Here is a 17,376-nt window from a genome sequence, read left to right on the forward strand (position 1 = left end):
GTTCTGGGACCAAACGTTAGTTAAATGAAAAACTTGGGACCATATGTGATGAATATAAACTTTAGGTCCAATTTTGATTTATGATGCAAAGTTTGGGGACCAAAGGTGATATTTTTAAAAAAAAAAATGCATGCTTTAAATCGGAAATTTTGTCATTTAAAGCTTTTATGTTAGGTTAAAAAGCATTAATTGTTGTATTATGCATTTTAACTTCTTCAAGTAAAGAATTTTCTCTCAAGATCTCTCCGGTCCGTTATATCTTAAGCATCTTAATACTATCATGCAATTCGACAATTTCTTATCTCAACACAACATTAGCAAAAACATTCACTTTCAAATCATTTCAGATGAAGACACTAACTCTTTAAGAGAAATATTCTCAACTTTAAATTTGTTTAGTTTGGATTTTTTAAAAATCTAATTCTTTCAAGAAATCATCTTTTACTTTTGAAAGTACGTCATTGTCTTCTTGTAATTATAATATCTCTAGATCTTTTTCATTAATGACATTTTTCAAGGGTTTGATTTATTTCCTAAAAGTCTTTTTTCATTTGCTAAGTTGATAATGTATGTCCTATTCATATTTATCTAATAACACACCAGAAAATTCTACCTCGTTAGCAGTTTCTCCAGCGCCAGCACTGGTAGAATCTTGATCTAGATCGGTTGCTTTATTCAACATGGTCAAACAAGCACTTGCTACCACTTCTTCAGTATCATCATCTGAATATTCCAACTATGTTTGTTGTTCTGCCATCAACACCTTTTCAACCTCCTGTTGCTTGGTAAGTAACAATTTCTGCTTGTAGTAGTTGGAATCCTTCTTAACCGGCAGACTACATTCCCTTACAAGATGTCATGATTTTCTGCAGTTGAAACATGTTTTCATCTCTGGCTGAGTTTCATCTTTTGGGGTCACCATAAACTTGGTACTATCTGGTTTTGCTTGTATGTCTTGGTTCTTCTGAGTGTAAGATTGATAATTGAAGTAAACTGATCTGCCTTCATTGATTAATCTAAACCGTATAAATACAAGTTCTCCTGTAACTAACTTTGAGCTAAATTAGGAGATAATAGCATGTGTGCTATACGACTATTCTAGAGCCTGTTGACTGATTATTTTGTTACATACATATATTTGACTAATATAAAGTACAATATATACATAGCATAATATATTGACTAATAGGGTCCCGCAGTCGAATCGGGAGGCGGACGGACGTTGAGACTGGATCAAAAATCATCAAATAGAAGTCGGGGTAGGCCTTTTGTGAATATGTCCGCAATTGGATACCGAGACGGGACGTGTAGAATATGAACTTGTCCACGAGCTATCTTTTCGCGCACAAAGTGGATGTCTAATTCAATGTGCTTTTTCGTTGGTGTTGTATCGGATTGCTTGCAAGATAGATACTACTCACATTGTCACAATAAACTATGGTTGCTTTGTTGAGAGGGTGATGTAGCTCTAGTAATAAGTTTTGAAGCCAACACGATTCCGATACTACATTTGCGACACCCCGATACTCAGCTTCTGTACTAGAGCGGGAAATAGTGGGTTGTCGTTTCGATGACCAAGAGATTAAGTTGTCACCAAGATAAACACAATACCCGGATGTTGATCTACGGGTGTCGGGGCAACCGGCCCAATCCGCGTCAGTGTAAGAAATTAGCGAGGTCGTGTTGCTTTTATTCAAGTGTATCCCATAATCAATCGTCCCTTGAATATAACGGATTATCTTTTTCAGTGCTGCCATATGAGTATCATGAGGATTGTGCATGTGTAGACACACTTGTTGAACGGAGTACGAGATGTCGGGTCTCGTGAACGTTAAATATTGTAGAGCACCCGCCAAACTTCTATAAAGTGTCGGATCAGTGTATGGATTACCCACATGACTACTCAACTTAGATGTTATGTCCACAGGAGTGTTGGATGACTTGCAAGAACTCATGTCAGCACGTGCTATTATTTCTTTAGCGTATTTAGATTGGTTTAAGAATAAGCCATTTGGAGTTTGTTGTACAGAGATGCCCAAAAAATCACTTAAACAACCGAGATCCTTCATGGCAAATTCATTCGATAAGTGGCTCATAATAGTGGATCGCAACTCGTCTGAAGAACTAACTAAGATGATGTCGTCCACGTAAAGTAATATATATGCAACGTCTTTACCCTTTTTATAAATAAATAGAGAGTGATCACAACGGCTATGTATGAATCCGAGGGAGAAGACATAATTTGCAAATCGTTCATACCATGCCCGTAGCGCTTGTTTGAGACCATAGAGAGATTTAATTAATCGACAAATATGATCGGGATAATTAGGGTCCCGGAATCCCATAGGTTGATACATATACACTATCTCATTGAGGTTGCCATGTAAGAAGCATTTTTTACATCGAGTTGTCGTATTTGCCACGAGTGTGCAAGTGCAAGAGAGAGAACTACTCGAATAGTTGCCGGTTTAACAACTGGACTAAATGTCTCCGTACAGTCGATTCCTAGTTGTTGCGACCTGCCATCACCAACCAAACGAGCTTTATATCGCTCAAAAGAACCGTTAGAACCAAATTTATGTTTATAAATCCACATAGATCGAATTACATGCATGTGTGGTTCCCGAGGTATTAAAGTCCATGTTTTATTATCAACAAGTGCTTTGTATTCGTCGGTCATGGCATGATACCAATTAGGATCGGCCAAGGCTTCTTTTGGGTTGGATGGTAGGGGAGAGAGATTTGAAGTGGATACAGAAAGGTTAAACGGGACGCGCGGTTTATAGATACCTTGCATACTACGAGTCGTCATGGTGCGTATAGGTTGAGTGGTGTTAACAGTAGGTGAAATGGGTAGATTAGTGGTAACAGTTTGTGAATTAGAAAGATTGGTGTGGGCACAGAGTCATGCAAAGGTGGTGTAATACTAGTAGTATTATTATGAACAGAAGGTGTACAATTAGTAGATGTAGTAGTAGCACGTGTATCGGATGGTGAATGAGGTGGCGAAAGTGAGTCAGTAGGTGGATTGAAGGAAGTTTGTGTTGGATTAGATGTGGTTTGTTCATGTGGAGTATAAAAAATTGGATTAAACGAGTCAGTAAAGGATTTATATGTATTTGAGTTATTTGATGTATATGAGGCAAATGGAAAAGATTGTTCATCAAATATTACGTGACGGGAAATAATAATTTTCTTAGCGGAGAGATCATAACATTTATAGCCACGATGATTGGTAGGAAACCCAAGAAAAACACATGGGGTGGATCGAGGTTGAAGTTTGTGAATATTGGTAGAAGGAATTAGCGGGTAGCAAAGACAACCGAAGACTCGTAGGTGATCATACGTAGGAGTGCGATGATATAAGAGTTGAGTAGGAGATAGATTGTTTAGAAGTTTATTTGGTAGAACATTGAGTAAATAAGTGGCATGTTGTAGAACGTGAGGCCAGAAATTTGAAGGAATGCAAGATTGTGATAGGATAGTACGGATGATATTGTTAATTGCTCTTATTTTTCTTTCGGCTTTACCATTTTGAGAGGAAGTGTAGGGACACGAGAAACGAAAAAACATACCATTGTTAGCGCAAAAGTGATGAAACTTTGTGTTATTATATTCGGTTCCGTTGTCACATTGAAAGGATTTAATATTTATACCGAATTGAGTTTGTACAAATTTAGGAGAATTAAACAATATCATTGAAGTAAGAACATGCAGATTTAACTAAAACAATTAAACAATATATTAGCGGGATTTTCGTTTAATGGCCAGAATGTCAAGATTTTAATTTAAATACTTCAAAGAAAAGCATGGCAAATAATTTAGAGAAATAATCAGATTCAAACAAATATGTTTATTTAGAAACTATTCACTTTATATGCTGGAATTTTGGAAAAGATAGATAAGTTTATCTCATGTGTGTGATCAGAAAACTCAACTACAATTAATTAGCATGTATATGTGACACTCAATTTATACAAATCAATGTAACAGACCATCCATATGCTTCAAGTTACTTTTCAACTAAGTTATTAATCTAGAACATGGCGTGTACAGTTACAGTGACCAATAATTATGCTAAATGCAATTCACTCTTGCTAGTTTCTGCAGTCAATCAGTCTCCAATATTTGTCAGATAGCATGCATAACCAAATACTCACTAGTTATAAATCATTAAACATATTCTATGAGTTGCTAATTCAATTAAACAAGCTTAATAACCAGATATCATCGTTAAATAATAATAATAAACCAACATAATCAGCATTCGACCTAAGTAAACATAACAAACTTAACCAACAATCATTATAAAATAAGCTAAACACGTGTTGAAAGTAAATTTTATCATAGAAAGAATAAGAAATAACCTAACACAAAGAGTGTTTTAGGTTTAAACAATGTTATTAGCCTCTCCTTAATGATTAGACCGCTTTTCCAAGCTCCAAAACCTTCAAAAACTGTTTACTAATCGACTGGGTACGAAAACCTCTCAATAATAATACATGTAGCTCCAAAACTCTAAGGTTCGTATTTATAGTTTTCCAAACCGACAGAGGCGAGCACCGCTTACATGACCAAAGTGGCACTTTCGCTGCAGAATTCTTCTATAACCCTAGAACAAAGCGGCTCTTTATTGGAAATTTTTAAGAACAATGCGGCACTTTCTTTAAATAGTGGCGCTTTCATTTTCAATTCAATACTCTCGGCAATTTTTGGAAGAGGCGGTTGACTTCTAAGCGAAGCCTTCCACTTCAAAGCAACTCTTTTACTTTTGAAGAGGTCTTTCATCTGACTTTGTAAAATATATCATCAGATCACAAGCGCCGCTTTCCAGGTAAAAGCGGCGCTTCCATCCTTGTTTCTAGCTACTCGGATTTCTTCTCATCTTCAGCTCAGCTTTCCATCGTCCTTCTTCGCATACTTCGTCAAATTCCTCCAAAATAATCTGAAATCAACTATAAGCTAATAAGATCGAAAGTTTGTATAATTGATTCAAATACATACAAATTAACAACGATATTGTCTATAAAATATATATAAAAACATGTATAAAATAGGCAATATCATTCATCTTTATTAGTCAATATATTATGCTATGTATATATTGTACTTTATATTAGTCAAATATATGTATGTAACAAAATAGTCAGTCAACAGGCTCTAGAATAGTCGTATAGCACACATGCTATTATCTCCTAATTTAGCTCAAAGTTAGTTACAGGAGAACTTGTATTTATACGGTGTAGATTAATCAATGAAGGCAGATCAGTTTACTTCAATTATCATGGTATAAATATTAATCAATGAACTTGTATCTACTTGAATATATACATAGCATAATATATTGACTAATAGCTATCCCTAAGAAAGAAATCCCCGAATTTATCATAGCTTTAGTATTTCATGATTAGGTTCTCTTCCATGTACTTTTATGATAAATACTTAATTGTGTAGTTCTTTTTTAATATATATTTTATAACCTGAATTTACGACATCAAGTTTTTCGCGTCGCTGAAGGGAATAGTTTTGCTTAATTTTTGCTATAAATTACGCGCAAGTTTTTGTTACTTTGTTTGTTTTTTCTTTATTGTATAGGTCCTTTTGTTGTTTTTGTTGTTGACATAGTTCAAGTAGTGTATGCTAACCGCGATGTACACATTGTTGTTTGAAGCATTTTTATCCCGAGAAGGAATTTCGCTAAATTTGTCGTAAGCAGGCTACTGCTACTAAGTGTCCATTGACTACTTCATATAGTGTAGTCAAGATTGACAGCTCTGACTGTAAAGAGAATACACCAACTTTAACACCACCCAATTTTCCACCACATCACGTTCCCATGGCTGACACTAGATCAATGGAGAAAAGGGCTAAGTTTGTTCACACTACGCAAGGCCATGCCATTCACCAACCGGATGTGTCCGAGGAATTTTTGGATTAAGGGATAAATTTCATATGATAAGGGATTAATGTTGTTGAAATAAAAGGATCAGAATTGTTATCAATTCATCATTTCCTTTAAAGAGTTGATTAGAGTTGACCAAGATATGTCTAACGGCTAGTTCCTTTATTCTGTTAGAAAATAAAATAAAAGCCATCAACGGCTATAACTCCCAACGTCTCTTTAGGACCAATTAGCTGTTACTCCTTTGTTGTATAAATAGTTGAGCATTTCATTGTAAAGAAATTAATTTTCAAGCTTGTATCAATTCAAGTTCATCAATATAAACTGATCAATACAATTACAGCTTTTTAATTCTCTTAAATAACATGGCATCAGAGCTATAGTGTTGATCTTGGATCAAAACACCAATTTAGCTTCAGTCATTTACCAAAGAATTGAGCCGCCATGTCTCACGACGGTAGCTCAGTTCATCATGAAACCAACATCAAACCGACCAACGTTTTAAGCAAACAGAGTTACCTGGAAGTTCTACGCCAACGAACCCTTGGGGCAAGGTCAAATAAAATACCGTCACAAGGGGGGGCAACAGAATCCACAACCATCAAAACAAAATTCACTGTAGAAAACCGCCAATTGACACCACAAATGGAATGTACATACCGTGGTATGTCTAAACACATTAAAGATAACTGTTTTAGAATTATTGGTTACCCCGAGTGGTGGAGCAACCGGGAAGACAGCAAAACGGTGACGGCAGCGGCGAAAGTAGCGGCAGCCGGCGGCCACCAAGAGGTTACCAGCAGCGGCGCCTCAAGAATCGCCCATAAAAAGGTCAGAGGTAAGTCTCCTTTCACTTTCTCGTCACGAAAATCTGCCATAGAAAAAAGGGAAAACCCTAATTGCTTAAAAACTGAAAGAGCAAATACTTTAGATCATAAATACAACTTTCCGACATCAATCGGAGATGAAGCAACATTTGAAACCCATAATCGTTTTTATTGTCTTCAAGAGACAAGAGAGAGAACTGGATTAAAACATAACTTGGAAATAGATAAAAAGCAAATGACTGAGAAAAATGATAAGAAATGGGTGGATAAAAAGAAAGTTCACGTGGTGAATTGTAGTCACAAGTCTTCTGTTGACCAAAAATTGCAAAGGGGTCCCTCCATCTCTACATCTTTTTCAAATAAATCCATGATTGATAAGAATTTGCAAAACAGTACCAACTTTTTTAGAACTTCTATTTTTGACACTAGATTTTTAAATGGTAAAGCAAATGTAGTTTCAAATAGCACAAAAAGTAACGAATGGATTTTTGATTGTGGTGCTACACACACCATGAGTTTTGAAAAATCCGATTTTTATGTTCAATCAAAACCTCGGGTTAGTAAAATTCAAACGGCTAATGGGGGTGTTGTACAAGTTGAAGGGGGTGGAAAAATTGAAATTACTCCAACTATGAACTTATCTAATTGTTTATATATTCCAACCTTGTCACATAAACTTTTATCCGTTAGTCACGTTACAAAAGAATTGAATTGCTCCGTTTTACTACATCCCGCTTTCTGTATCCTTCAAGATATCAGAACTGGGGAAATTATTGGGCGTGGCACCGAACGGGGCGGGTTGTACTATGTGAACGAAGTAACCCAACAAGGTACCGTGATGCTTGCCCACGGAACACCTTCGAGGGAAGCTTGGTTATGGCATAGGAGGTTGGGTCACCCATCTGTCGGATACCTACATGCTTTATTTCCGAGTCTTTTTCCATCAAATGTTGCTTTAAATTGTGAAACTTGTATTTTGGCTAAAAGCCACCGAAGTACTTTTAAACCAAGTAATACGAGAAAAGATGTTCCTTTTGCTTTAATTCATTCTGATGTATGGGGTCCTGCACCGGTTATTGGGGGGAGAAATTTCCGGTACTTTGTCTTATTTATTGATGACCATTCACGAATGACTTGGATTTATTTTTTAACCCACAAATCAGAAGTTTTTGATAAATTTTCTCACTTTTATAAAATGGTACAAACTCAATTTAACAAAAACATACAAATGTTAAGATCCGATAATGGGGGTGAGTTTGTAAACTCATCAATGAAACTTTTTTGCGAAAATAATGGGATTATTCATCAAACCTCGTGTGCTCATACTCCCGAGCAAAATGGCGTAGCCGAACGTAAAAATCGACTACTTTTAGAAATGACAAGAGCTTTATTAATTGAATCCAAGGCTCCGAAAAGTTTTTGGCCCGAAGCTCTTGCTTCCGCTACCTATCTTATTAACCGATTACCTACTAAAGTTTTGGGCACAAAAACTCCTAAAGATACTCTTTCCCAATTTCATACCCTTCCGACCTCATTTAGCATTGAACCTCGCATATTTGGGTGTTCCGTCTTTGTTCACATCCCAAAAAGTGAGCGCACCAAACTAGATCCATGTGCGGAAAAATGTGTGATGGTTGGTTATGGGATCAACCAAAAAGGGTATCGGTGCTATAGTCCAAAGAAACGTCATGTCTACACTACCATGAATTGTGACTTTCTCGAAACAGAATATTTTTATCATACCCAACTCACAAGTGAGGGGGAGAAAGAGGATAATGACACTCTAAGTTGGATACAATGGACACCTAAACCTGAAAATATCCAAATTCCAAATTCAAATCCCGACAATATCCAAATTCCAAATATCCAAATTCCGATATCAAATCCCGACAATATCCAAACATCAACATCAACACCAAATCCCGAGACACCAAATACTACAACACAAGATAAACCAGAATGTTCAGATCAAAGTGAATCAATTCCCGACGAACCGCAAAGTTCAAATCAAAGTGAATCAACTCCCGACGAACTGCAAAGTTCAAATCACGAATCAACTCAACAGATTCCAGTGAAACCTGTTGCAAGTCAAAATGAATCAAATGAAGGTTATGTACTTCCTCCAAGAGCTAACCGGGGAGTTCCACCTAAAAGATATGATCCCGAGAAAGAAGCTCTTAGATCGAGATATCCAATGGCGAATATTGCCAACGGAAATTTATCAGAAGAAGCAAAGAAATTCAATTCCGCGATATACTCTGAAGAAATACCAACTACCATAGAACAAGCGCTGAAATCAAAAAAATGGAGAAAGGCAATGGAAGTTGAAATGGAAGCTTTGAAGAAAAGTGATACATGGGAAAAATGTATTCTTCCCAAAGAGAAGAAGCCAGTAGGATGTCGATGGGTGTTTACAATAAAACACAAACCAGATGGCACAATTGACAGATACAAAGCTCGGCTAGTTGCCAAGGGATATACTCAGACTTATGGGATAGACTATTCCGAGACTTTCTCACCGGTGGCTAAAATTGACACCATTAGAGTTCTCTTCTCTGTTGCCGCAAATAAAGGATGGCCTCTTCACCAGTTTGATGTGAAAAATGCTTTTCTACACGGCGAGCTCAAGGAAGAGGTCTATATGCAAGCTCCACCAGGATTCACAGAAAACTTCAAAAATAGGGAAGTTTGTCGCCTTAAAAAATCTTTATATGGGCTTAAGCAATCCCCTCGGGCTTGGTTTGGAAAATTTACCTTAGCAATGAAAAAATATGGCTATAAACAGAGTAATTCAGACCACACTTTATTTTTAAAACAAAGAAACAAAATGATAACTTGCTTGAGTATTTATGTTGATGACATGATAATTACAGGAAATGACAGAGATGAATTTTTTAAATTAAAAACAAATTTATCAAACGAATTTGAAATGAAAGATTTGGGAAGACTAAAATACTTCTTAGGGATTGAAGTTTTACGATCTCAACAAGGAATATTTATATGTCAAAAGAAATATGTGCTTGATTTACTTGCTGAAACAGGAATGATCGACTGCAAACCAGCCGAGACCCCTGCAATCCCAAACCAGAAGTTGTTTATTGAAGAAGGAGTTGAACTTGCAGATAAAGTTCAATATCAAAGGATCGTTGGAAAACTGATCTACCTTGCTCATACTCGCCCAGATATAGCGTATGCAGTAGGAGTTGTCAGCCAATTTATGCATCACCCTCAAGTACATCACATGGAAGCTGTGTGGAGAATCATCAGATACCTCAAAGGAACAGCTGGACATGGAGTTGTATTAAAAAACAACGGACACCTCAAAACTCAAATATATACAGATGCAAGTTGGGGAGGTGAAAAAGGAGACAGAAAATCCACATCAGGGTATTTTACCTCAGTTGGCGGGAACCTGGTTACATGGAAAAGTAAAAAACAAAAGGTTGTAGCTCTTTCAAGTGCTGAAGCTGAGTTCAGAGGGATAGCACGAGGAGTTCAAGAAGCGTTATGGATCCGAAAGCTACTAACAGAAATCGGATTTCCACCAGAAGACAATAGTCAGATTTTTTGCGATAACGAAGCAGCCATTGCTATTTCAGAAAACCCAGTTCAACATGATCGGACAAAACATGTTGAAATCGACAGACATTTTATCAAGGAAAAGCTTGAAGCAGAAATCATCTCTCTACCATTTGTGAGATCAGAAGACCAGCTCGCAGACATCCTCACCAAATCAGTTAATGGAAGACTATTTAAAGAAGTATTAGTCAAGTTGAATTTCGGAGATCCCACTATTCAACTTGAGGGGGAGTGTTGAAATAAAAGGATCAGAATTGTTATCAATTCATCATTTCCTTTAAAGAGTTGATTAGAGTTGACCAAGATATGTCTAACGGCTAGTTCCTTTATTCTGTTAGAAAATAAAATAAAAGCCATCAACGGCTATAACTCCCAACGGCTCTTTAGGACCAATTAGCTGTTACTCCTTTGTTGTATAAATAGTTGAGCATTTCATTGTAAAGAAATTAATTTTCAAGCTTGTATCAATTCAAGTTCATCAATATAAACTGATCAATACAATTACAGCTTTTTAATTCTCTTAAATAACAAATGTCAGTTCAGTGGAACTAATAAGGAGGATATGAATGAACAAATCTAGACATTCTTGGGTATTTTTATATTGTTTAAGTTGAGAGCAGTGGATGCTGAGACCGTTTATCTGAGACTAGAGATTGGATGGAAGCAATTCTCGAAGGAGTGATTACTACATGAGAAGAACTAGTCGAAAAGTTCCTTCTACGTTTATTCCCATCATCAAAGGCGGTTAAGTTTCAGAGTGAGATTAACCCATTTTTGCAATAGTCTACCGAGACTTTATATATATATATATATATATATATATATATATATATATATATATATATATATATATATATATATATATATATATATATATATATATATATATATATATATATATATATATATATATATTTTGGCAAAAAAACGATAACATTAATAACGGATCCGAAGATCAACTCATACAACCAATACAATAGAATCCAAACAACGAGCTTTAGCTAAGACTAGACAAACCTAACAAACGGCTTACCAACTGGATGAGAAATCACGTTTTACAAGGAAACTATTTCAACTAAAGCTATAACATAAGAAACTAAAATAAACCACCGATCGGGAGAACTCCGACCGATACCGAGACTTTATATGATGTGTGGAACATGTTTGAGAACTTATTGTGCACGTGTCCTTAACATGGATTGGACACTTATCACAAAGTGTCCATTTTTTAATGGGGTGTTAATTGATGACTAGGAAGAACATTGACACCGCATCAGGCAACACGGTGATGAGGAAGACACCCGAGAATGCTTTGGATATTATTGAGAATCTCTCAACCCACTCGCATGAGTGGAATCAAGATAAAGACATGCCGATGATGTCAAGGGTAGCTAGTGTGGACTCGATTGAAGAGATAGCAGTGTTGAATGTGAAACTGGATAACTTTTGTTGAATGATGGAAAAGATCAATAAGGAAATTCATGCGATAAAGGTTGGTTGTGATAAGTGAGGAGGGCCACACTTGGGAAAGGACTGTGAGTTGAGAATGGAGAAACTTGAGATTGTTTAATATATGAATAACGTGGGAGGAGGACGCAATTTCTTTAACCGTAATTTCAACAATGGATGAAATCATCAAGGTAATAATGGTGGATTTGTACAAACGGGACCGGGAATTTTCACGAAACCGGAGGAGAAGAAGGTTAAGAAGGGATACAGTGTTCAATTTCTCGCGAATCAAACAAATTAAGATAAATGAGACTAATGCTCAAATGCTTAAGAATATACAAGCAATGATTCAAAATATTGAGAATGAGATGAAGAACATTGATTAACTGCTTGCCAATAAGAGTGGGTCATCATCGAGTAATGAGCGTACGATACCAATTAATGAGCATAAGGTAGTTCGACTTTTAGAGGTAAAGATGGTGAGGTCACCGAGTGAAGCGCTGAGGAGGATGAGACTGTATGAGCTTCAAAGATTGTTACGCCATACCGACCTCCTGCTTTGAGCAATATTAACCGTCATATATCTAATGCTAATAAAAATAAACATGTTTGTTTTTCTAATGTTTTTGCAGGTATCTATAAGTATGATACGCAAGAGGAAGAAGGATTGCTAGAAGGTGCTAAGGAGCATGAGATCAAGGATTGTATCTTCGGAGTTGATAAGTGGGAAGGAAAATTGAATAGCCACATTGTGTATTCAATCCAACCCAAGCTGAAGGATCTTGGTGAGGTTTAAGTTGTTTACACCATGAGTGATGATGTTAAATATAAGGCACTTGCGGATTAAGGTGTTGGAGTTAATGTCATACTATACTCATCATACTCATTATACAAGATAATGGATTTAGGTAGGCTTGAACCAACCAATTTCAACATTATGTTGATTGACCAAACCGTTAGAAGTCCCATAGGGGTGGCTATGAATATTTGCATGATCTTTTTAGCTGACTTCATAGTGATGACATGGAAGAAGAAGAGGTTACCCCATTGATTTTAAGTAGTTGTATTTTAGCTGCCGCGAGGGCCAAGATTGATGTCCAAAATGGTATGTTGATTTTGAAGGATGATATTAGTTCCGTGACTTTTGTGAATAGGGTAGAAACCCGTAACCTAAATTCTAAGGAAGAATTACTCTTGAAAAACACTAAGTCTGATCCTAGTTCTCCAAACCCTATTAAGAAAGGTAGGCGGTTAAGGATGATACCGGAAGTAAAGACAATAGTGGAGTGATGTGTGCAGCGGTGTATAAGAAATACTATTAAATACGATACAATCTCATGTTTTAATTTATTTATTTACAAATGAGATATACCTAAACTCTGCTACAACACTATAGGCAGTGTACATAATCGTAGAGTAGTATAGTTTTTAGTAAGTCCGGTTCGTTTCACAGAGAGACGACTTATTTTACACTATATTTTTATATAACTATATTTGTACAAAAAATATACAATTATATATAATAATATATAAAAGGGGGATTTACCGTTTAATGACCGGTTTGTCGATTTTATATTTTAAGCGTAAAGATAAATGACGATATTTAAAGTGCGTAAAATTTAAAGTACGATATTTAAATGACGATATATAAAATTGCGAATAATAAAATATGAAATAAAATAATTATGCTTATTTAAACTTCCGTAATTATGATGTCTGACGATTTGATTTCAATTTATTACTCTGTGTTAATTGTCCTTTGTCCTGAATTATTTGATACCTATCTGGTTTTTGACCATAATAGTTCATTGGTCATAATTATAAAATGCTCGACAAATTAACCTTATTCCTGAAGTAAAATATTCCAACTAATTAGGGATTCGGACTGTAACAAGGTTTTAATACTTTGTTTAATAATTACACCAGGTTATCGACTGCGTGTAATCCAAGGTTTTAATACTTTGTTAACAATTACACCAATTACCCTTGAATGTAATCCACCCATGTTTTAATGATTCCATTGACTATTAATTCATCCCCGTCTCCGGTCAAATAAACAATTATTAGTATTTATAAGTATCCCGCCCATCGTACCCGATCGAATGTATGTGGCTACTTATATATACGTCAAGTTGTAATCTCTATATTAAATTAACAAGATATCATTTAGTTAATCAAATATAAACGTCAAATATAAAGCCCATTAATAGCCCATAGTCCAATTTTCACAAGTGTCGATCTTTTGTCCAAACCCAATTATGGTCCAAACCCCAATAACCCCGTCTTAATATTTAGTCCAACATCACGATTACTTTGGCTCAAATAAGCATAATAATAACTTAAATACGAGACATTAATTTAAAAAGAAATAACATAGCTTACAGTGGTTATTAATCGCGTAGTGTTACACGGACAGAGTTCCGACTTTAAAACCCGTAAAATAACCTTTACATTACCCAAACTAATCTAATATAAAACTAAACTATTATATATATATATATATATATATATATATATATATATATATATATATATATATATATATATTACAAAGGGAGAGTAATATTGAAAGAGGTGTGTGTAAACTCGTCGATATTCGTGGCCTTTTATAAACCTGACCAAGATTTCCCCTCCATGCGATCGCATGGATTTATAGCTTCCAGGCCATGCGATCGCATGGCCAGCTGGAACAGACCACTTACTTGCCAAAAACGTGGGCGGCTCGATTATTAAATAATATATAATATAATATATATAATTATATATATATATATATATATATATATATATATATATATATATATATATATTATATTCTTGTCCATAGTAGACTTGTAATTTTAGGTCCGTTGACTCGCGCGTTGATGCTCGGCTTATGTCCCTGTTCCGGATTTCCGAACGTCCTTTTGTACGCTTAGATATCTTGTATTTTGTGTTCCGTGACTTATACTATTGTAATTTTTAGACGTTATTCATCAATAAATTGAACCACTTGAAGTGTATCTTGTACATTTGAGCTTTTTGGACGTTTGCGTCTTCAAATCTTCGTTTTCTTCTTTTGTCTTCGCACTTATTTATTTAAGCGATTACAACTTAAAATAGAACAATTACAACTAAAAACTTTACATATTGGAAGGATATTGTGACTAATTATATGATCATTTGGAGCACTATCAAATATCCCCACACTTGAACGTTGCTTGTCCTCAAGCAATACAAAACTTGAAATTAAATCACACTTCACTCGAATCACTTTTTTTATTCTCACACTTTATACATCAGTGATTTTGATACGGCGGTATAAACAATGATAGTAACAATGTGGTTTACAGTCCCACATGACTATGAAAATTTAGACCCTTTAAAGAAATTGGATCTTTATGAAAACATTTGATCTTTTGAAAATTCATTCTAGCTTTTACCCTAGATAAGTTTTCCGGAATAACCCTTCACCGATGTTTGCAAAATGTTTTTGTGGGTTTTGTGGGTTTCAGATTTGAAAATTTTAGCTCAAAACTTGCGGTTTTGTGTCACCCACTTGCTAACCTTGTATTAGGAAAGCATACGTCCAGTTTACTTGCTCTGTATATTACCTTTCGGTAAACTACCGTCCGGTTGTAAAGGAAAGCGATGAACAAGCAACTGTTAAGGCAATGTCTAATGACATGCAGATGTTCATGGTCTAAAATGTGTCGGATGCAATTACTATCCTTTGTAGGAGAAATAGTAAAGATCACCCTATAATTTTTCGGTCTGGTACATGGTCCTGTCTTCGACCATACTATGCAACCACCGTTCTTACTGTTGACACCCGATTTGGTTCAGGTGACCTAATGAATTTCGGCAAATTCTTAGGATTTTACGCTCAACAGTAATGAACGCATTGAAAATAGGTTTTCAGAAAACAAATCGGTTTTAATTTTGATCAAAATATTTTCCCGTTCAAGCTCGAGTTTAGATATCATCGAATTCCATGAGTTTGTAATTCTCAATCTTTAAGGTCAATCTCAAGGATTGAGTAATATCAGGCTTAAAAGCTGATTTTTAATCTTTAAGGAGATTATCCTTTCTGGTGTTTTGAATCATTAGTATTATCAAGCTAATTTGCACGGCGCCCTCTCCATTTTACGAGACAGATCCTCTCATGGTTAGGATAAGTCTGACCACTTGGCGACCCTATTTGATGCTGAGGTCCGTGGATTTCCTGCTGATTTTAGAGATGACTTTTCTAGATTTTTCGTCAACCTATAGCTGGTCTGGACGACAACTTCATGACCTAAATCAAGAAGCACGTGTCTTTTTCGGAAGACTTTACTTCCTTTTTATGATAGAATTGATTCATCGTGTAGATCCATCTTTTCATTCATTTATATTCTAATTTTACGGGTAAAACAGTTAATTTAGTCCAAAACAAAAGCACCTGCAATAACTTTACAGAAACGTGTGATAGATAGTTTTTAATTGAATAACTTGGTATATTCTCCCCACACTTGGCTTTTATTTATTTCTTTCTTTGCCTTTTTATTCTCCTCTTTTCCATTTTAAATGAATTCAAGTATTTTAGGTTGTTTCTCAATTTATGTCCTTTCCGAGGTAACGATAATTTCAGTATTAACACCTAGTTTTTATCGTTCTTAAATATGTATAAACAAGATTTTGAATTCATTTAGTTGAAAATTTTTCAAATTTTTACAAAATTTGGCAAATAAACCAAGTGCAAACCCGAGAGAATTTATAACCCTTCCCCACACTTGAGATCATGCAATGCCCTCATTTGCATGAAATCAGACTATAATTATAAATTCATGAGGGTAATTAGTGTAGAAAAGTGATTAAAAATACTCAGTTTGTAATTTCAAAGCTCGTCGAATGATAGATGGCGCGCCTCATCGTTCATAACTTTTGTTATTTTATCACTCATGTTTTTCTTCAAAAATGGTTGCTTTTCTGAACTGTTTGCTAATGTTTGAAAATGCGTCTTTTACCTTAACTTATCATGTATTTTTGTCAACAAGTTATGCACTAACTCAAACCCCGAATTTAATGTTAAGTTGGGTTAGACTTCCCCACACTTAGCTGACGACATGTGAAGTCGGTAGAATAAGTTTCACGAATTAAAATTGTGAGCCAATTATTTACATCTCGGGTGGTGTATAATATATCAATGAGTTTAAAGTTTAGACCTACCCGATTGTCACTAATTAATTCTTCTTTAAGTGTAGCTTTTAGTAAATGGATATGTCTCTTTTCTGGTTCTTGGTCAAATGGATCATTATACACTGACATACATATTTCTATAGGGTGGACAATTCCTAACATTTCATTCCGTTCATTCTCGGGATCAAAGTTTTCACCTCTATTACCCAATTAGGTAAAATCTGAGGTGTCATTATCTATTACAGCTCGTAGTTCATCTTCGGTAGATGACTCATCTATTGAGAATATTGGGTTGGAAGGTTGTGGAATGGTGAATTTCGGGATCGAAGCAAAATCTTCTTCTTTAACGGCCCTTATCGGTCCCACCACTTTGGTCTCGGGGGTAAAGTTTTCAACGTTATCGTTTTTCTAAGAGTACCAATTTGTCACCATTACTTCTTCTTCATCCATTGATGGATCGAT

The 17,376-nt window shown here is 35.5% G+C and overlaps 1 protein-coding gene across 1 annotated transcript; it reads right to left on the minus strand.

Moving 5' to 3' along the window:
* Window positions 1-574: 574 nt before the first annotated feature.
* LOC139849086 (uncharacterized mitochondrial protein AtMg00810-like) lies at window positions 575-2,345 on the minus strand. The gene is made up of 3 exons (XM_071838759.1): window positions 1,422-2,345; window positions 880-964; window positions 575-723 (listed from the first exon to the last, which is right to left on the minus strand). Exons 1-3 carry the CDS (start codon window positions 2,343-2,345, stop codon window positions 575-577), a joined length of 1,158 nt encoding a protein of 385 aa, XP_071694860.1.
* Between the last annotated feature and the right edge of the window lie 15,031 nt (window positions 2,346-17,376).

Source organism: Rutidosis leptorrhynchoides, chromosome 5 (genome assembly GCF_046630445.1).
Source record: "Rutidosis leptorrhynchoides isolate AG116_Rl617_1_P2 chromosome 5, CSIRO_AGI_Rlap_v1, whole genome shotgun sequence".
Lineage (NCBI taxonomy): Eukaryota > Viridiplantae > Streptophyta > Magnoliopsida > Asterales > Asteraceae > Rutidosis > Rutidosis leptorrhynchoides.

Coding starts and splice junctions, on each gene's coding strand:
- LOC139849086 (XM_071838759.1), bottom strand. CDS start 2,345: ATGGGATTCCGGGACCCTAATTATCCCGATCATATTTGTCGATTAATT. Junction 965..1,421: donor CCATAGTTTATTGTGACAAT/GTGAGTAGTATC, acceptor TCTTACACTCAG/AAGAACCAAGACATACAAGC. Junction 724..879: donor TCAGCCAGAGATGAAAACAT/GTTTCAACTGCA, acceptor TGGAATATTCAG/ATGATGATACTGAAGAAGTG.